Source organism: Ochotona curzoniae, unplaced genomic scaffold, assembly GCF_017591425.1.
Source record: "Ochotona curzoniae isolate NIBS_2020 unplaced genomic scaffold, NIBS_Ocur_1.0 contig_4792, whole genome shotgun sequence".
NCBI classification, from domain to species: Eukaryota; Metazoa; Chordata; class Mammalia; order Lagomorpha; family Ochotonidae; genus Ochotona; species Ochotona curzoniae.
Genome location: NW_024466389.1, coordinates 9,703,088 through 9,723,340, shown reverse-complemented (window position 1 = coordinate 9,723,340; position 20,253 = coordinate 9,703,088). Strand labels below are relative to the sequence as shown.

General features: G+C 54.1%; 1 protein-coding gene across 1 annotated transcript in view; it reads left to right on the top strand.

Moving 5' to 3' along the window:
* Nucleotides 1–13,874, top strand: part of PADI2 (peptidyl arginine deiminase 2) — a 37,262-nt gene extending 23,388 nt beyond the window's left edge. The window contains exons 7-16 of the mRNA XM_040987971.1: nucleotides 1,377–1,555; nucleotides 2,877–2,980; nucleotides 3,266–3,377; nucleotides 3,905–4,012; nucleotides 5,378–5,529; nucleotides 6,926–7,070; nucleotides 7,988–8,081; nucleotides 9,601–9,686; nucleotides 10,878–11,006; nucleotides 11,571–13,874. Coding sequence (XP_040843905.1) covers nucleotides 1,377–1,555; nucleotides 2,877–2,980; nucleotides 3,266–3,377; nucleotides 3,905–4,012; nucleotides 5,378–5,529; nucleotides 6,926–7,070; nucleotides 7,988–8,081; nucleotides 9,601–9,686; nucleotides 10,878–11,006; nucleotides 11,571–11,804 — 1,343 coding nt within the window. The 3' untranslated portion in view covers nucleotides 11,805–13,874. The remainder of the gene's footprint in view (nucleotides 1–1,376; nucleotides 1,556–2,876; nucleotides 2,981–3,265; nucleotides 3,378–3,904; nucleotides 4,013–5,377; nucleotides 5,530–6,925; nucleotides 7,071–7,987; nucleotides 8,082–9,600; nucleotides 9,687–10,877; nucleotides 11,007–11,570) is intronic.
* The last annotated feature ends 6,379 nt before the right edge of the window (nucleotides 13,875–20,253 follow it).

Sequence of the window (20,253 nt, the reverse complement as noted above, 5' to 3'; positions counted from 1 at the left end):
CGTCCCTCCGAATCTTAGTTCTGTACAGAAAATGCCCCTGGTAAGATTGGGCATCCTGGTGGCCCCGTTCATTTCCAAGGTCTCACCATGCACCTCCCTTGTTGGTGCCCTAACCCTCGGGCTGCAGGTCACTAACCCCCATCATTGTTACCAAAAGCCTTGAGCTGAGCCTGATTCTGCCCTTCCAGCTCTGCAGAGCTTAAAGGGATTCCTGCTGAGACTGCCTAGGGCCCTATCGCCATGCCTTTACCAACGCAAGTAGCAAGTATCTCTCTCCCTCCTGCTCCCACGCTGACACCCACAGGAACTCACTGATCGCTTCCTCGTCCTCCTTCCCACTACAGATGCCCCCCAACCCCTCTTGCCTCCCCTGCCCTTCTCCCTGCCCCAAGTAACCAGACAAGAACTCCCACCCTCCCCTGCCTCGGACGCCTCCCATGCCCTCGCCGTCTCGTCCTCGGCCTAGCACCGCTCATGGAGAGAGGATGCCTTTGGCCGTCCTTGCCCTGACCGGTCATTCACTCTGTGTGCTCTGAATCCCCCATGTGGGCCTGGCCTGCCCAGCAGGGAGCCACTGGTTCTATCAGCGTACAATTATTAAGCATGACCACGTGGCAGACAGGTACCAGTCTGACTCCATCTGTCCCTGTCTGCCCGCTGGCCAAGCTTGTTCAGAAAGACTACAACAGGGAAAAGCCAAGGGCTGCAGAAACCCCCAAATCCCACTCTTGTGAAGATCTTGGCTGGACTTTTACAAATGACACAAACCAGGGCCTGAAGGAAGTTGGACACAAGTGTCCACATGGGGGACCAGCGCTGCGTCCAGCCAGCAGGTCTCAGGGGACACTTGTCCGTGAGAAGTCCTGCATCTGCCCCTTCATGGTTTCCATTACATGGAGAGAATTTGTGATACAAACGGGCACACCCATGTTTTATTGATATAAAAGGAATGAGAGTGTGGGACTCAAAATTGGGCCTGAATTTGAGTCCCAGCCCAGCCACTTCATGGCCTTATGATCTTAGAGAAGCCCTCTCTCGTTTCGGAGACTCGGTTTTCCTACCTGTGATGTGCGACTAATCTGAGCACGATGCCCTCAGTACCGCCTGCCCTCTCTTTGTGCGCGCCATCCATGAGGGGCCAAGCTTGTGCACAGGTGACAAAGTCAGCCACCAGGTGCCTGAGGACCCTGGCAGGGGACCCAGGCAGGTATGGCGCCACGCAGCAGTGCTGGGCAGTGAGCAACGATGATGGGGCTATGGCTAGTTTCTGCCTACGCTTTTCTCTGTGTGTCTAGAGGACAGTTGTTCTGCCCCCCTTGTCCTACCTCCACTTGCCAGGGACTCTCCTTAATGGGGCAGGTCCCTTTCCACCGCAGACCCATTCTTCGGCCAGCGCTACATCCACATCCTGGGCCGGCGGAAGCTCTACCATGTGGTCAAATACACGGGCGGCTCGGCGGAGCTGCTCTTCTTCGTGGAAGGCCTGCGTTTCCCCGACGAAGGCTTCTCCGGCCTGGTCTCCATCCACGTCAGCCTGTTGGAGTACATGACCGAGGTGAGGGTTCAGGCCATCGCACCCTGGGCCAGGGCAAGTGCCAGGAGCTCGTGCTGTCTGTGCTAGGTTCCCTTCAAAAAGCCATTTGGGATGGGGGAGGCAGTCTACACAGGTCTGCCGTACCAGTCCTTAGTACTGCTACATCTGCTGGACAGGGACTTGTGGGGGGTCGTGGCTTCTTACCCAGCTCCCTGCAGCGCTGTGGGCCTGGGTCAGAGGCCCAGTGGTTAGCACAAGGCTCGAGCTGGGCCACCCAGGTGAGATGTATTCAATGCACTGTGTCCAGTCCTTCCTGGCCCAGCTGCAGGTGAGCCTCGCTCTGACCCCAGGCTCTATCTCCAGTCCAGGTTTCAGATTGGGCTCTGTCCTGGTATGGACAGCTCAGCCAGCTGTACTTTTACTTTGGAACATTCCTGCTGGCCCCCTGGCTCAAAGTGCTTCCTGCTGACAAACAGGACCCGACCCCCACCCCACCCCCGTGTGTGCCCCAGCCCATCTTGCGGCAGCACAAGGGAAGGGCTTGGTCCACCATGGACTTGGGCTCAGCTCTGGAATCAGCCCTGACTCAGCCACCGTGAGGCCCTTTGCAAGTGAACTACCCAGTGCCTCGGTTTTCCCATCTGTGAAACAGAGCAAAGCACCCAAACTTGAGCCCATCGGAGCTCACGGCAGCCTCTTGGGCCCCTCCAGGACACCAGCAGGGCCCGCACAGTGCAGAGCAAGAGAGACGAACTACCCCTGCATTGCCTGCTCACACCCTCCCTGCCCACTTCCAGTGGTTTTTCGAGGGCAGCCACGCCAAGGCCCCCAGAAGTCCTGTGTTCATTTCCTCCAGCCCCTGGCAAACTACCTGAGCCACTCCCTAAAACAGAAAAGCCTCTGGGCCTAGCAGAACAGCTGCCAAGCAAGGCCTAAATGCTCACTTGGAGAAGGGCAAGGTCCCCAGAGCCAGACAGGAAGGCAAAGGGCTGGCTTTGGCACCAGGTGGGTGGACGTCTGAGAATTTGATGGGCCAGATCAGATGGTGTCTGGGAGTGTAGACCCAGCAGCCAGACCGCATGGGCTGAAAGCCTGGCTCTGCTGCTCACTAACCACATAACCTTGGGCCGTTACTTAACAGTTTGTGACTCAGTTTCCCTCATCTGTAAAGCAAGGACGATCATAGTCTCTGTGTGCTGTAAGGCACGCCTGAACAGGTGCCTGTGAACACACTCAGCGTAGTGTATGCAGTAAGTGCTCAATGAATGTGAGACTCTCATCAGTTCTACCCTCTTTGGGAAGCAGGAGTGAAAACTGACTTTCTGATACTCCCCACCTCCAGGAGATCCCCCTGACACCCATCTTCACGGACACCGTGACATTCCGGATCGCTCCGTGGATCATGACCCCCAACATCCTGCCCCCTGTGTCGGTGTTTGTGTGCTGGTGAGCGACGGCCATGGCTCAGAGAGGCCGGTGCCTCTGGGTGGCCACGGGATGGGGGACACAGGGCTAGACAGACCTGAATTGGCTCCTGACTCTGTCACATACCAGCCATGTGACCTGGACTCACCTGGCCTCTCTGTGCCCCAGAGGCCATGACCTTGACCACCCCACGTGGGTAGCTGGGCCTGTGTGCATCAGTCTTGACAAAGGTGACTTTGAACACAGATGGGTTCTCTGTCCCCAGCCCTTGTCCCTCCTCATCCTGCCTTCTCCTCTTCCTCTCAGCCTAAAGGACAATTACCTGTTCCTGAAAGAAGTGAAGAACTTGGTGGAGAAAGCCAACTGTGAGCTAAAGGTCTGTTTCCAGTACATGAACCGCGGCGACCGCTGGATCCAGGTAGGGTGCTCCAGCTGGTTGGAGGAGGAAGTGGCCGGAGTCAGGCAGGAAGAGGAGGGTTTAACCCATATCCTTGAACTCAGCAGTTAATTCTGCGGGCAGGTACACCGTGCATTGGGTCATGAATGGCCAAAGATGCCAATGCCACCCAGACATGCATCCAGGCAGCCCTGGGTGCTAACCTGGCTGTGAGATTCCCAGCAGTGGTTAAAATCAATACAGCCCATCTAAACCCACAAGTGCAGAAAGCATTAAGTTGTTAATTAAGTTGTTACTCGAAGGAGAATGCATTCAGATGCTGCTGCCGGTGTGAATGGGGGGGCCGGAAAGGAGCGCACTGGTAGCTGAGCTGCACCACCACCATCACGTTCCCCGGGGATGGAGAGCTGGAGATGGGGACTGCCTACCAGCCCCCATGTCCCCATGTGATGCTGAGACACCTGCCACTCACACAGGTGCTCTGTGCATCTGCCTCCCTCCCAGGCCCCGACCGGGCTCACCTGTGGATTCTCCCTCCTCTCCTACAGGATGAAATCGAGTTCGGCTATATTGAAGCTCCCCACAAAGGCTTCCCAGTTGTGTTGGACTCCCCCCGCGATGGGAACCTGAAGGACTTCCCCATAAAGCAGCTGCTGGTGCGGTGCTGAGGGTCGCTGGTAGGAGGTGGGGGGCGCTGGGGATGCTGAGACGTGGTGATCTGGAGAACTCCGGCACCCTTGACAAGTTCACCGGCTACCCCAGGCCTTGATTTTCTCCTTTCTGAAATGTGTCCGTTGAGAATGGTGACCCCTAGGGCCCTCTGCCACTCTGAGGATAGGCTTTTCCATAACATGTGGGAGATGGGGCCCACAGTTCCAGAGGCTCCTGCCCCACTCCTACAGTGTAAGCTTCAAAGAGGACAAAGCCATGCTTCCTACTTGGAAGCCCATCAGGCCCTTCAAGCCGTGGTTTTCAGCACAGGTGTGGGTTGCTTCAACAGCACTGGGCTCCGCCAGTTCTAGAGCTAATGTCCTTGCCCTCTTAGGCCCCGGCAGCCTGCTGTATGAGGCAGAGCCAAAACCAGCCTCTCTACGCCCACCACCCCCAACAGCCTGGAGAGACTGAGACAGAGCCTGGGGCAGAGCAGGGTTGCACTCAAGAGACTCCTTCCCCACCCCCTTAGCCGTCAGGGCTGCTCAGATCCCCTCCATCCCACCAGGCACAGCACCGCCAACCCATGACCATTTCAGTGGGGCCAGCAGGAGCCACACCTGCTAACTCCAAGAGATTTTAAGAGACTTTCATCGGGCAAGCTTAGCCCCAGGGCTGTGCAAGCTCCCTACAACTTTACTCCTAAAATCCTGAAAGGAACCTGATTGTCTGGTACCTTCCGCAGCGTGGGGGAGCTCTGTGCTAAGATGGATCCTGAGGCTGCCTCCAGGCTCTGTGGGTGGGGACAGTGTTGGTGCTGCATGTCCACCACACCTGTAGGTGGTGAGAGGCTGCAGGAAGTTCCTGGTCTCAACAGCCCAAGACAGCAGAGGCTATCCACTGGGAGCCGATACCCCAAGCCTTCCTACTCCCCAGAGCCCAGTCCACAGGGGCAGCCCCAGTCAGGAAACGCCACGTTCCCAGCACGAGTTGTGGTACATCACTTGACAGCAAACACTCAAGGGACTGCTCCTAGCTGTAGGTGTCCCTTCTGCTCACATCTCATTGGCCAAGGCAAGTCACATGACCAAGCCTGTGTGGGGCAGGTAAGTGAAGTCCTTTCACAGAAGTGACCCAGCAGTGGAGCAAGAGGCAGATGGTCTCTTATGGGCGGCAAGAGGGAAATGGGTAGCAGATCTCTGCGGGCAGCAACACAGTCTACTGCCCTTCCTCCGTTCCCCGGGTCCCACTGAAGGAGGTTATGTGACCACCACGTGCCAGAGCAATGAGTGGTCATCAGAGGGCAGCTGCCAGGGGCTCAGAACTCCCTGCTGCAACAGACTAACAGGAGGTATGTGCCCTCCACCCAGGGCCCCGATTTCGGCTACGTGACCAGGGAACCCGTCTTTGAGCCCGTCACCAGCCTTGATTCCTTTGGGAACCTGGAGGTCAGTCCACCCGTGACTGTGAATGGCAAGACATACCCCCTCGGCCGGATCCTCATCGGAAGCAGCTTTCCCCTGTAAGAGAAGCTGGTGGGAGCTGGGGGAGCTGAGGGTGGAGGAGTGGGCTGTTGTTCCTCTTCCAGGTACCCTGGGATGCTCAGATACGGAGCAAGTGGCTGGGAGACCAATCCCCTCATACCTCTCTGTTAATAGACACTTGCAGGGAAAGAAAACGAGGCCTTTACACCCTAGTATGCATCAGAATCTGCCGGATCGCTGCGTAAATTACTCCCTTCCCTAAAGGGCAGGGTGTCTAGTGAGATGATAAACCGGATGGGGAAGGGGTGACAGAGAAGGAACACTGGCAAAGGATCCAAGGGAATGCCCCGACGTGCTGTGCCCTCAGGGTGCCCATGCACAAAAGAGACTTGAGAAGACATGGCCCCATCCCAGCAGCCTGAGTTCCTGGATCCCTTGGCCTTGTCCACGCCTGTCCCTGCTCCCTGCCCAATTAGGCCACCAGCCAAAGAAAAGGCAGATTCTGCCTGGGTCAGGGCACTCGCTGGGTAGACAGTGAACACCTCAGGTTCTCACATCGCAGAAAGGCTGCCAGGAACCTGCATGTGTGACGTCAGCCAGGATTGGGGCTTCAAGTCTCTGAACCACAATGGATGCTCTGCCTTGGGGGTGACCACTGGCTTGAGCAGTGCTTGCTTGTCCCTCTCCCCTTATCACTCCACTCACATCCTCTCATCAGCTATTCCCTGATGACCAGCTGTGTCACACCTGGGCTCTCCAGTGTGAACCTCCCAGCCCTGTCCTCCAGGACATGCTGGGGTCACAGGATCACTCAGGTGAATGAGAGAGGCATTTGGCAACAGGAAGAGGGAGAGTCAGGGGCAGCTTCTTAGGGACAAGCACCCAGTCCGTCCAACACTGCCCTCGACTCGGGACAGAGGGTTAGGATGCCCCTTGGAATAACCACATCCCACATCCAAGTGCCTGGGTTCAAGTTCTAGTTCTTCTCCTGACTCCAGCTTCCTGCTAATGCACTCTGGGAGGGTCCCTGCCACCCCCAGGGGACCCCGTTGAACTCCTAGCTCTAGGCTTCAGCCAGTGCAGCCCCAGCCACTGTCATTGTGGACATTTGAAGAATGAACCAATAGATGCCCTCGTCTCCATGGGGCCCCGGCAGTGTACGTATCTGTCCTCCCCCATCCCCTGGCGTCCTCAGGGGCTGGGCACTGGGCTCTGTGCCTTTCACAGGCCATGGCCATGGCTGGTGCCCAAACACCATCCTCCCTGTGCCAGGATCTCTCAGTCCCATATCTCGAGCTCCTTCCTAGGCCTTCTCCACCAGTGCTGCCGAGGTCCAGGCTGGGCTCCGAGGCTGACCCTCCCTGCAGACCCTTTGGGGAGGTGGGCACAGGGGCAGCCTCCTGAAGAGCTGTCTCTTCTCCCGCCCTGCTCCAGGTCTGGCGGCCGGAGGATGACCAAGGTGGTGCGGGACTTCCTGCAGGCGCAGCAGGTGCAGGCACCCGTGGAGCTCTATTCAGACTGGTTGACCGTGGGTCATGTGGACGAGTTCATGACCTTCGTCCCCATCCCAGGCACAAAGGTGAGCTCACTCCAGAGATGAAAGATGAACAGGAGTATGGAAAATCCGTGTTAACCATCCTTTGCCAGCAGAGCGTGGACAAGAGGAGATGGGTGGGGTGGAGGAAGAAGGAAGTAGTCTCAGGCTGGTTTGTACATGGTCACTGTGGCAGGTGTATTTTGAAACCAATAAGCACAAAATGTTAATGTTGTAGAATATGCAATTATTTTTAAGGATTCATTACTTTTTATTGGAAAGGTGGATTTACAGAGGAGGGAGAGAAAGATCTTCCATCCACTGGTTCATTCTTCAAATGACTGCAAGAGCCAGAGCTGAGCCAATCCAAAACCAGGAGCCTGGGGCTTTTTCCAGGTCTCTCACGTGGGTGCAGAGTCCCAAGGATTTGAGTCATGCTCTGCTGCTTTCTCAGACCACAAGCAGGGAGCTAGATGGGAAGTGGACAGCTAGGACACGAACTGGTGCCCATATGGGATGCTGGTGCTTGCTAGACAGCTGAGCCATCATGCCAGCCTCAACATATAGAGTTAATAAGGAGAGCTTGACAGTTTGTGTACCTACTAGATCTTCAAAATCTGCTGAGCATTTGACTGGGGAAGAACATCTCAGTGGGGACACGGTACTGGTGGCTACTGCACTGGCAATGACCCTGTGGGCAGCTGGGGATGTGGCTGGAATGGAGCTCTACCACTTCCTGGGAAACAAAAACTGTGACTGCTTAATCCAGAAATGCTGTGAAAATGACCTGACCTCCAAGCCACTTGGGATGTTCCTCACAGAACCAGCTGTGGCATCCATGGTGTGGGAGATTCGAGCCCCCGGGGCAGAAAGGGCTCCAGGTCCTTGAGGCAGGAACGCCCTCTTGTCCCCAGCCCCGACTTCCTGTGCTGACACTGTCACCTCTGTCCTGTGTCCCCCAGCACTTCCGGTTGCTTATGGCCAGTACCGCTGCCTGCTACAAGCTCTTCCGAGAGAAGCAGAAGCAGGGCCACGGGGAGGCCGTCTTGTTCAAAGGTGAGTAGCCACAGAGCCTTAGCAGCCTCAGAGAGCCAGAGCAAACTTCAGGCATGTGGAGCAGAGGAATCCTCGGACTCCAAAGCCCCAGCTCCATTTCCCTGGACATCTGGTCCACCACCCCAGGCTTGCAGGATTGCCATGGAAGAAGCAGCCCTGACCTCCTGTGACCCTTGTTGTGGCCAGACGTAGCAGTGAGCTGACTCCTCCATGTCACCAGCAGTGCAAAGTGGTGGTGTAAACTTGGCATGGCCCCAGACCAGGGCCAGCTTGGATGATCCCAAACAGGCACGCAAGGTGCATTGGAGGAGCCTGCATCCTAGGAGGAGCCTGCATCCTGGGAAGGGAGGCAGAGAGAGGAAACGACACACTGCACTTGAGGCACAGGGAGGAAAGTGGCCGTCGAAAAATACGGCCACTGGTCAGCCACGGTCACTGCCAGCCCTGGTGAGAGAAGTCACCTGCTTAATTTAGATGTCCACACAGCAGAGCCAGCCAGCGGCTGGAATGAGGCACATGCCTGAATTAGTCATGGGAAAAGGGAAAGTTGAGCTTGTGGAGGCAGACAGCAGGTAAGAGAGGCCACAGCAACTTCCAGTATTGTTTTTGGTGTGGTCAAATAGATATATCTGTCATTTGGGGCCATTTGCAAGTACATGATTCAGGGCTATTAATACCACGTGGAATAACCATCACTGCTGATGATGCATTTTTTTTCTAGATTAGCTTTGCCATGTTCAGGCTGTTGTCTCTGGCTTGCCTCACTCCCAAGGCTGGCTGGTGCCATCCCTGCACCCCATACATATCCCAACACTGTCATGGACAGATGAAAACAACTCAAGAACACCTTATTTTGCCAGTGCCCCACTGATGGATGCCATGTTGCCTGGCTTGGCTAGCCTGGATCTTGATTCTCTGGAAGCTTCCTTTAGGAAACCATTGTTTTTGCCCCTAGAAAGATGGAGAACCTTTTTCTGCCAAAGGCCATTTGGATATGTATGACATCATTCGTGGGCCATGCAGAATGATCAAGTTAAAAATGAACCTGTTAAAAGTGGGTGGAATGGCAGGGCCAGACCAGGTGATGTAGTGGGACCCACAACCAGGGCCTGCCCCACCTGGGCAGAGGGCAGGGAAGGACAGCTACAGAGGCCGTTGGACACAGGGTCCTATAGCGCCGGGCTCTTTGCCACTGGTAGGCTGTAAGTCTGGAAAATTCTGCCCCAGCCACACTCCCCCTGCCAGCTGCTCACCCTCATGAGCAGGCTCTGGGCTGGAGACCCAGGTGACCACAGGGTCTTCTCCCAACACACTAGCTTGAGATCAAGTCAGGCAGCCACTGTCCCCATCTCAGTTCAGGGGATGTGGCCTGCCCTGGAAAAGGAAGTGCCACCACCCCAGGCAAAGGGGCCTGATTTGCCCAGAGTTGCACTTCCCAGCCCCCTCCCATCCTCCCCTCTCAGTCCAGCGGTCAGCACTGGGACTAGAGGCTCCACCCACCTGTCCTCTGCCTCCACAGGCCTGGGTGGAATGAGCAGCAAGCGGATCACCATCAACAAGGTCCTGTCCAATGAGAGTCTCGTGCAGGAGAATCAGTACTTCCAGGTGAGGCCAGGGCCACAGGGCCATGAGAGGGACCAGGCCCCCATCCTCAGAGCTTCTCTGGAGAATGGCCCAGAGCAGGATCAAGCCAACATCAGGAGCCTGGAGTCCCATTCGGGTCTCATATGGGTATAGGAACCCAAACACTTGGGCCATCTTCAGCTGCCTCTCCCAGGATCATGAACAGGTCGCTGGATTGAAAATAGAGCAGCCAGGGGGCCTGGCGCGGTGGCCTAGCGGCTAAAGTCCTCACCTTGAACGTGCCAGGATCCCATATGGGCACCAGTTCCAGTCCCGGCAGCCCCACTTCCCACCCAGCTCTCTGCTTGTGGCCTGGGAAAGCAGTTGAGGACGGCCCAAAGCCTTGGGAGCCTGCACCCGTGTGAGAGATCTGGAAGAGCTCCTGGCTCCTGGCTTCAGATCGGTGCAGTACCAACCGTTGCGGTCACTTGGGGAGTGAATCATCAGACGGAAGATCTTTTTCTCTGTCTCTCCTTCTCTCTGTATATCTGACTTTCCAGTAAAAATAAATAATAAAATCTTTAAAAAAAAAAAAAAGAAGAAGAAGAAGAAAATAGAGCAGCCAGGATATGAACGAGCACCCGGATGGGATGCCAGTGCTGTGGGTAGCAGCTTGACTCAGTGAGCCACGATGCCAGCCCTTGGGTCCTACCCTCTGGTCTCTAAGTCTCAAGGGTTCCATCCGAAAAATAGAAACCAATCTTATTTGTTTCAATTAAGTCACTCTTTATTTAAAGGACCAAGCTTTGAAAATGAAAAGCACAGAAAAGGCTTAAAAAAGCATTCCGTGTACAGTGCTCAGGATGGTGCCGGGCACCTGTGGTCGCTGTTACCGTGATTCACTGCCAGTGTTACTGTCAGCTCAGGGGGTTTCCCGAAGAGCCCCTGTGCTGCAGCGTGGGCAGCACTGAGACCAGGACCTGGCTTGTGGTCAGAGCTCAGCATTGTTTCTAGAAGCTTCCACCGCATGGCTTTCACTATTCCTGCAGCTGTGCCTGAGCACCTGGCAGAGGGGGCCCCAGGATAGATGGATGGCGGTGGGATGGGTGCCAGCCGAGTGCTGGGAGGCCCTGGAACACTGAGGCCCCGGACCTAGTACTATGGACCCGGGTGGGAAGGGACCGGGTGCAGGTGTGTGTCACTTTACCTGCGTGTTCTCCTCCCCCTGCCCAGCGCTGCCTCGACTGGAACCGCGACATCCTGAAGAAGGAGCTGGGCCTGACAGAGCAGGACATCATCGACCTGCCCGCACTGTTCAAGATGGATGAGGGCCGCCAGGCCAGAGCCTTCTTCCCAAACATGGTGAGCCCGCGGCCCAAGCCCAGGGGGACGGTCAGATCCAAGGGGGTGCCATCAGGACACCCAGGTCCAAGTCTAGGCTAAGCTGCTGTGTGGCCTCACACCACATCCTCGCCACTCCCTCCTAGGCCTGATGTGTTCGTTCTAACTGCCTCCCTGGTATCCTGGGGACCTTGGACTCTAAGAATCAGGAAAGGTCTTTGCAAAAGGCAAAAGATCCTATGTGGACCGAAGGATTTATTATGACAGAGGGGAGCTTTCCATGAGATAAAAAGAGCTTAGACCAGCATGCACACACAGTGCATACATGCACATTTGTGCATGCCTATACCCAGCGCGCCTACACACACACACACACACACACACACACATACAACACACCCGTTCACAGGCAGTCAGCCCCCCTCCAGCTCTGCCTTCACAATGCACCCCCATTTCCCTGCCCAGAACAGAGGGCATTGTCAGAGTGCCCAGCTCCCGGCGTTGTGGTCTGCAGGGTTCAGGGAGCTTGGAGCAGAGCCAGACACACTGAAGGTGCTTGTTCTGAAGGGTCGCTCCCCACTGCAGGTGAATATGATCGTGCTCAACAAAGACCTGGGCATCCCCAAGCCGTTTGGGCCCCAGATTGGAGAGGAGTGCTGCCTGGAGACGCAGGTGCGTGCCCTGCTCGAGCCACTGGGCCTGTCCTGCACGTTCATCGATGACATCTCCGCCTACCACAAGTTCCTGGGGGAGGTGCACTGTGGCACCAACGTCCTCCGGAAGCCCTTCGCCTTCAAGTGGTGGCACATGGTGCCCTGACCCGCAGGCGCCCTGATGTGCCCCCTCTACCCTGAGTTCTCCAGATGTCCCCCCCTCCCCCGCCGCACCGAGCCCCTCCAGGCCCTCCCCCACCCTGCCCCCACCTGACCTGGACTGGATGACCCTGCTGGAAGGCCTTCTTTGGGAAGTGGGTGGGATTTGAGGTGTCTGCATCTCACCCTTCCTGGGAAGGAGTCTTAGTCAGCCTCGCTCTAGCCCTCCTGACAACAGTTGGCCGTGACCGTTCCAGTCCAACCCTGACACAGGAAACAAAACCCAACACAAAATGCCATGTCCCCTAGCCATACCCCAAGAGCTCTTAGTCTCTAGTCCAAAAACCAAACAGAGGATGAGGGGGACGGACAGGAGATGCTGGGATCACAGCCTAGAGGTAAAGCGGAACACATGGAGAAGGACCTCTTCAACATCCCTTGAAGAGCCTTTGTCATTTCGAGCCTGTCCGTGATTACTCATTCCTTACTCCCTCTCTCAGAGTCTCTGACTAGCCCAGTCTCCGAGGGGCTGATCCTTCCTTAGATCCTTCTGGAAACATCTCGTTTGCGAGCTTCTCTGTAGCCTCGTCTTTCTCAGGGTCGCAGGCACCTGGGATTTCTCCCCAGACCAGCACATGTGGAGTTCCGTGTAGATGTCACGGCTTGGCCATATCCACCTTCTCCTGCTGGATCCTGGGCTCCCTGGCCACTCCCTGGCCGCTCCCTGCCCTTCTGCCTCCCGTCAGCTCCACTTTTCCTGTTCTGGAGGCCATCTCTCCAAGCAGCTAGCCAGGCAGGCGTCTCCTCCTCCAAACCCGGTCCCTCCTCCATCGCTGGGTGTGCTATTTTCCCATCCTTCCCACACAGACATCAGACAGCACCGGGCCCCCAGCCTGGCCCTGCCATCAATGACCAGGTCTGGGCCAGCTCTGGCCTTGAACATGAGTTATTCCTCCTGAAACTCACCAGAGTCTTTTAAGACTCTCTGGCTAGATCTAATTCTTGGTTGTAGTTAGAAAAAAAAAAAAAACTCAGTTTCAACCCAAAAACATTCAAAGGACCGGGGAAAAAGTGAATTATGATTCCACTTTGAGAGCCTGGCGACCTCCTGGTAGCCAAGGAAAGGTCATTACAGGTGTATTCTTGGGGAAAGAGATCTGTCTTCGCATCAGCTCATTCCCCAGTGAATAGCTCTTGCGTGTCTGCTGGGCGTCAAGCAGTGTGTTGGCTCTGAAAACCCAAGGAAGCTTCAGGTATTCGTGGCAAATGTGCAGCCATTTTTCACTCCATCTTCCATGAACTTTGTAAAGCCCCTTGGCCCGGTGGTTAGTGGCAAACTAGACCGCCCCCCTCCCCACCCATTTGGGACTGGCCACTCACCAACCAACATGCCATGTGCACCTGTCAAGGGCCAACACATGCATTGTCGATTACATGCCAATCCCACCATCCCTCAAGAAGTATACAGGGCACATAGCTTCATGCAAGTCACTGTCTTAGAGCAATGGGGTCTGCAGACCCCTATGCCACCCAACTGTGCCAGTACCACTGGTGTGATCAGACCCCAGAGCCTTCAGAAGCTGCTGTACCCTTCTGCAAGGACACAGCGGCCCCTGCCTTGGGGGTGGGGAGGGTGGCAGAGCCCCAAAGATCTCTCCGGCTCCACAGATAAACATGTGCCTATTTGAGGGCGTTTTGACTGGAGACTCAGAGTTTGCCGTGTCCCGTGTGTATTTGGTTGGTTAATGTGGGTTTCCAGGTTTGCTTTCACTTCGTCTTAATCTTCATTACAAGGAAGTGAACGCAGACAGTATCTTTCTAGGTTGTTTCTAAAGCTCTCTGCTGGCCTGAGGCGGCCATCTGTGACAGCCCCGGGTCTCCAGCATCGGACACCTGTTCCCCCCCCACCTGCCCGGTTCCCAGTGTGATGACCCACGGTGTGGACGTATCCCATGGACTCAGGGTTCTCCCCCACCCCACTCCCATTTTCTATAAATGTAGACCTAGAACTAACGCTTCTGTGTTGCCCAACTCAGCTGACTTCCTGTTTCAATCTTGATGTTAAAATACTCTGTGAGAGGGCGGGGTGTCGTGGAGATGGTAAAGAGAGAGAGTGGGATACAGTCTCAACTCCGCGGCCCTGAGGCCCCGATGGACATGGGGCAGTGCTCAGGGGGAGAGCTTGGCTAAAGAGCAATAAAAGAAAAGGTCCAAGGGCAAGACACATGGCTGCTGTGTGATGTTCCCCGCGACTTGACTGACCTGGCCTGGGTGACACAGACGATCCCCCTGCTGCAGCCCCTGCTGAGCTAGGCTCAGCCACCAGGCCCTCAACACAAGCTTGGAATCCCTCTCACACTCACGTCTTCCACCCAAGGTCAAGACCACTGTCCACCCTGTCTGACTGTGTTTGTGGTAGGATCCAACACAAGCCGACCCTGAAATGAATGGTTCATTAAGAAAATGCCTCCAGGAGAAACACGTAAGGGATTTGAGGGAGCCAGACAGGGAAAGGGGAGAAGTGACACAAAGGTGTGACATCAGGTGCCATCTTAGCCTGGTTCAGGAGCGCTCGGTGTGCGGTTTAAAGATGCTCTGCCTGAAGGCAGAGTCCTTGTGCACCTGCAGTGGTCACTCATCAGGCCTGGGGACTTTGGTTCTCTCAATGAGCGAGGGGGCACCCAGGGCCCACAGCAACCATGCAAAGAAGATTCCAGCTAAGCCGCTAGGAATGAGGTCACAGGGGCTGGAGAATGGTCTCACAGGATGGGCAAGGAGGTCAACAGTTAACAACTGTATCCACTGTTCTTTTTTTTAAAGACTTATTTTTGTTTCTTAATTTGAAAGGCATCGTTACAGAGAAAGAGGAAGGGAGCAAGGAGTCCATCCACTGATTTATTTCTCCCAGATGAGCCCAACAGCTGGAGCTGGACCAATCTGAAACCCAGAGCTTCTTCTGGGTCTCCCACAAGAGTACAGGGGCCCAAGGACTTGGACCACCTTCTGCGGCTTTCCTAGGCATGTTAAGCAGGGAGCTGCATCAGAAGTGGAACATCCACAGAGGATGCAGGTGTCAGGCAGCAGCTTTACTTGCTGTGCCACAACACCAGTCCCACATGCTCATTTTACAAAGAATTATCACTTTATCACACATCAGTATTTGGAATTTGGCCTATGGTATAAAATCCCACATGGGGCAGGCATTCAATCTAGCAGCTAAAGATGCTGGCTGGCCCCTCAGATGGGTAGCAAGACCCCAATCGCTCAGGCCATCAGCACCACACCTCCCAGGTTCTGCATTCACAGGAAGTGAGGGTCAAAGCCAGACACTACAGACATCTTGGCCACTAGTCTGGATGCCCAGTTCCATGCCCAACTAACTCCACCCTCCAGCACACACTTATGCCAGTGGGTGCCACTGTGGCCTGTCAAGCCAGGCCCGCCCCCAGTCCAGGTTCTCATGCTTGCCAGTGGGAGTTGCAGCCCATCAGAGAGGTGCCCAGATTCTCACCAGTGAACCCACTCCCTGCCCCAGATCCTGCACACTCCAGGTGGTTCTGCAGTCTAGCTCAACAGGACTTTGCCCCAGTTCCAGCACTTGCCAGCTGTTGCTGCAGCAAAACCCAACCCAGCAAGGCAAATCTTTAAGAAGTGGCTCCTTAGGATTGCTGATGTATAAAACAAATTCATTCTAGTGATAATTCCGCATTTGGCCAATCACCCACCATGTGGTTTGCTGAAAGACATTGAGACTTCCAGAATCTTTTTTCAAAAGAAATATAGTGTGCCAGGCCCAGCACAATAGCGTAGCCTAGTGGCTAAAGTCCTCGCCTTGAATGCTCCGGGATCTCATATGGGCCCTGGTTCCAATCCCAGAGCCCTGTATCCTTGGCCTGAGAAAGCAGTCGAGGACGGCCCAAAGCCTTGGGAGCCTGCACCTGCGTGGGAGACCCAGAAGAAGCTCCTGGCTCCTGGCTTCAGATCGGTGCAGCTCTGGCCATTGTGGCCACTTGGGGAGCAAATCATCGGATGAAAGATATTTCTCTCTGTCTCTCCTCCTCTCTCTCTCTCTCTCTCTCTCTCTCTCTCTATATATATATATATATATATATATATATACGCACACACACATATATCTGACTTTGCTATAAAAATAAATACATCTTAAAAAAAAAAGAAATACAAGTGCAAACCACAGGCACAAGCTGCTTAGTAGCCATGTCATCAAAGCAAAAAAAGGCTCATGAAACTAGTCTTAGTAATACATGTTCTTAAACTCATTACATTCAAATGATTGTCATTTCAGCAAGTAGTCAGAAATTTTAATGAGATCCTTTATGTTCTTTTTTGTGGTAGATCTTTAAAATCCAATGCATTTTTCACACTGACGTTACATCTTTGTTGGGGCTGGCCACACTTCAAGTGCTCACTGGCCACGTATGCAGCTACCATATTGGAAGGCATCATTCTAGAATCTTCTCTGTGAATTGGCGTTCCAGTTGTGGTGACTGGCACTTTGCTTAAATGTGCAAGTCCAGCACCTCCGACTGAAAGAGGAATGCGATCCCGTTGTCATAATACTGAATATGGACGTGGGCTTCTGCCGGCCTTGGTGCACACCTCGCTCTTCTGTAAAGGCCCCTGCCCGAGCCATGGCTGCTATCAGGTCACCAGGACTGACCTCTCTCAGGCCAGGTCCCCTCTGCACACTGCCCTCCCCATGGGAAGGACAAACCCAATTCCCCCGCTCTGCTCTTTCTCTCGCTGTTCCCGGCACACACATGGATTCTGTCTTTAATGGCAGAGGGTTCACAGTCCCAGGTGAGAGGTTGTAAACCAGCATTCTGACATGTTCGCTCCAAGTATGATCTTCTCCCAAAACTCCCCAAACCTGGCGAGCATGCAGCCCATCACGGACACCGCGGGGCAACAAGGGGGTATGTACTGCAGAGTGCACAGAGCAAGGAGCCGGGCAGCTGCCGCTTACCTCCCAGGGCTCCTGGAACACTGGGGTGACGGTTCCTCCAGACTGTGCTGGGCTTGTGTGCGGGCCCCTGGCTGGGCTGCAGTGCCTATGGCCCTCTTGTTGCTTCATCAACAACTTCATGTTTTGGGGGAATTTGGGTGATAGCAAAGTGTGTGGTTAGTCTGGTGCTGTTGACTTCTGCCCAGGACCTGGGGTTCGGGGAAGAGCTCTCAAGACAAGAGATGCTATCTACAGGGCCAGTCTGGTGATTACGGCCCCCATGAGGCCAACTGTGAAACTTCCTCCATTGTAGGAGCTACTGTCAGAAGCAGGTGATTTGCGAACACCAAGGCAGGGCAAGGAAACTTTCAGCTGAGGGAGGGAGGCAGAGAGACCCAGGAGGGAGACGAGGGCCCGGGAGTGTCTGGCATCCACCTGCAGGGCACAACATGGGGATCCAGAGACCACCCAACACCCAAGATGGATGCTGGCAGACGGGGCTGCAGGTCTGAGCGAGTGGGCCTCCTCCCTTCAAGACTGCAAGCGGCCACAGCTGGATTCTACTTCTGCAGCAGGACTCACACTTAGAGCAGACAGCAAAGCCACTGGGAACTTAATATAGGGAGGGACACCCAATAGCAGCATATGGGGTTACTCCTCTGGCGGGACAAGTGGAAAAAGGCTATAGCCACACGAAGCACTCTGAGGGCCTCTCTCAGGCCAGGCTGAACTTTATCTTTTTTCTTTTTGGCCAATGCCTCTGTCCCTACTTTGTCCAGATAGACATTTTTTTCAGCCCGTCTTGGGATGGTGCCGGGTGCAGTGGTGCCTAAGACACTCAGCTGCTACAGCACAGCCTCTCCCTGTTGCACACGCAGGCAGGCAGCAAGTGAGGGCTCCAGCACTTGTACCTCCTGCGGGAAACCTGCGTGGAACTCTGGGCTCCTGAGTCAAGCTCAGCCCAGCCCCAGTTGTGAGGGGCATTTGTGGAGTGAACTAGCAAGTGGAATCTTTCTGGCGCGCCTGCTTGCTCGCTCTCTTCTGTACTCTGTCGCTTTGCCATTCAAATAAATCATAAAGCATACAAATATAAAGATCTTCTGCAAATATTCTCAGCAAACTCCCAGGCCTAGGCTGAGCCTGCTCCTGCCCCACCCTCATCCTCCATAAGCTCGGATCTGCCTCGCCATCTGGGCAGAAAATATGTTCTGAATAATGGAATGAAAGACACCTGTTAATGGGTCTGATGCAGTAGCCCAGTAGCTAAAGTCCTCACCTTGCATGCACTAGGATCTCATATGGGCGCCAGTTCATATCCCAACTGCTCCACTTCCCTTCCAGCTCCCTGCTTATGGCTTGGGAAAACAGTGGAGGATGGCCTAAGACTTGGGATCCTGCACCCATGTGGGAGACCCAAAAGAAACTTCTGGCTCCTGGCTTTGGATCGGCTCAGCTCTGGCCATTGCAGCCACTTGGGGAGTGAGCCAGTCTCTGTAAATCTGACTTTCCAATTAAAATAAATAAATATATATTTTTAAAAAGACATCTGTTCAATCAGGCAAGGACACAGAAAAACCAGCCCAGCCTGATTCTGGGCCTGGCAGATGAAAGGACACTTACTGAATGTAAGATCTTATTAAGGCACCTAATTGTTTTCTTAAAAGATTTACTTTATTTAGAAATCAGAGTTACAGGGAGAGCGAGGGAGATCATTCTTCCATCCACTGGTTCATCCCCTAAACAGTCACAATGGCCAGAACTGGACTGAGCTGAAGCTGGAAGCCAGGAGCTTCTTCTGGATCTCCCCTGTGGCTGCAGGGGTCCTCCGCTGCTTTGACAGCCCCAATAGCAGGGATCTGGATCAGAAGTGGAGCAGCTGGGACTCAACGCCACAGGCGCATCAGCCTATCCACCACGCACCTAACGTTTTACATCCGTCACCTCACCTGCTTCCCAGAGCAGAGCTGTGAAGTCATCATTCTCATTTTGTAGGCAAGGAACCTGAGGCTACAGGGAGGAGTGACTTTCGTCCAGTTCACACAGCAGGATTCACACCGTGCAAGCTGCTGCCTCTCAGCCTCCCCCTCTGACAGTCTTGGGGGTCTTCATTCCGTTCTTCTGAAATGTTGTACTTTGCACTTCTAATGTGTGTACCCTTGAGAGTTCCAGGAGAGGGGAGGCCTAGCCGTAGTGCAATGTGGGCAGAGAAGCCAGGAAATGGTGAATGTTTGCAGCTTTGTAAGTGTGTGCAGCTTGTTTGTTACATGTGTCTTAGGATAATTTATATTGCTGGGGATGCCGGGACATAGGACTTCAGTTTAACAGACGGGTTTCAATTCAGACTAGATTACCGTGGTGACTTCAATTGCTGATTTCTGGAGGGCACTGCCATTGCCAAGACTCTTCAATACATCTTAGATTTGACTGCTTGGGCTCCTGTGCCCATGTGGAAGACCCAGATGAAGCCCCCGACTCCTGGCTTTGGCCAAGCTCCTGCCATTGCAGTAATTTGGAGACTGAAGCAACAGATGGAAGATGTCCTCACTCTGTAACTCTGACTCTCAGCTAAAATAAAAATCTATCTGTATAATAAGACACTGCATCTTGCACTGGGTGCCCGGATCTGACCCCAGTCCCAGCTTCCTGCTAACACGCGTCCTGGGAGGCAGCAGGTGATGCTTCAAGGGCTCAGGCCCCTGACATGACCGACCTGGGGGACGAACCAGAGGACAGCAGTGCTCACACTGCCCCAGTGCTTTTCTAATAATAAAAAAGAAAATACAGAATCAGGAAATAAATAAAAATAAACAAAATTTAAATCTTGAAATAAATTGTGGAAAGCAAATTATATTAATTTACCCACCCATTCTCCCATTCTTTTTTTTTTTTTTCATTAACATTTGATGAGCATCTGCTAAGATATATGTAAAACTGGAGTGATCTCATAATTGTTCGTCTAAACCAGAACGGTCTAAGCCAGGACAAAGGATGAAGCAAGAGCCATGTTGGGGCAAGTCAGATCTTTGCTCATGTTGGCAAGTTCCCCGCAGAAGCAACCTCTAGAAGCTCACTGCTAGCCCCGGCGCCATGGCCTAGAGGCTAAAGTCCTCGCATTGAACGCACCGGGATCCCATATAGGCACCGGTTTTAATCCCAGCAGCTCCACTTCCCATCCAGCTCCCTGTTTGTGGCCTGGGAAAGCAGTCGAGGACGGCCCAAAGCTTTGGGACCCTGCACCCATGTGGGAGACCTGGAGGAAATCACTGGCTCCTGGCTTCGGGTTGGTGCAGCACCAGCCATTGCACTCACTTGGGGAGTGAATCATCGGACAAAAGATCTTCCTCTCAGTCTCTCCTCCTCTCTGTATATCTGGCTTTCCAATAAAAATAAAATAAACCTTTAAAAAAAAAAAAGAAGCTGATCGCTGAGTTGGAGAGACAAACAGAAAGACAGACCAATGGAGGAGGTATGATAGAAGTTAGAAGCACAC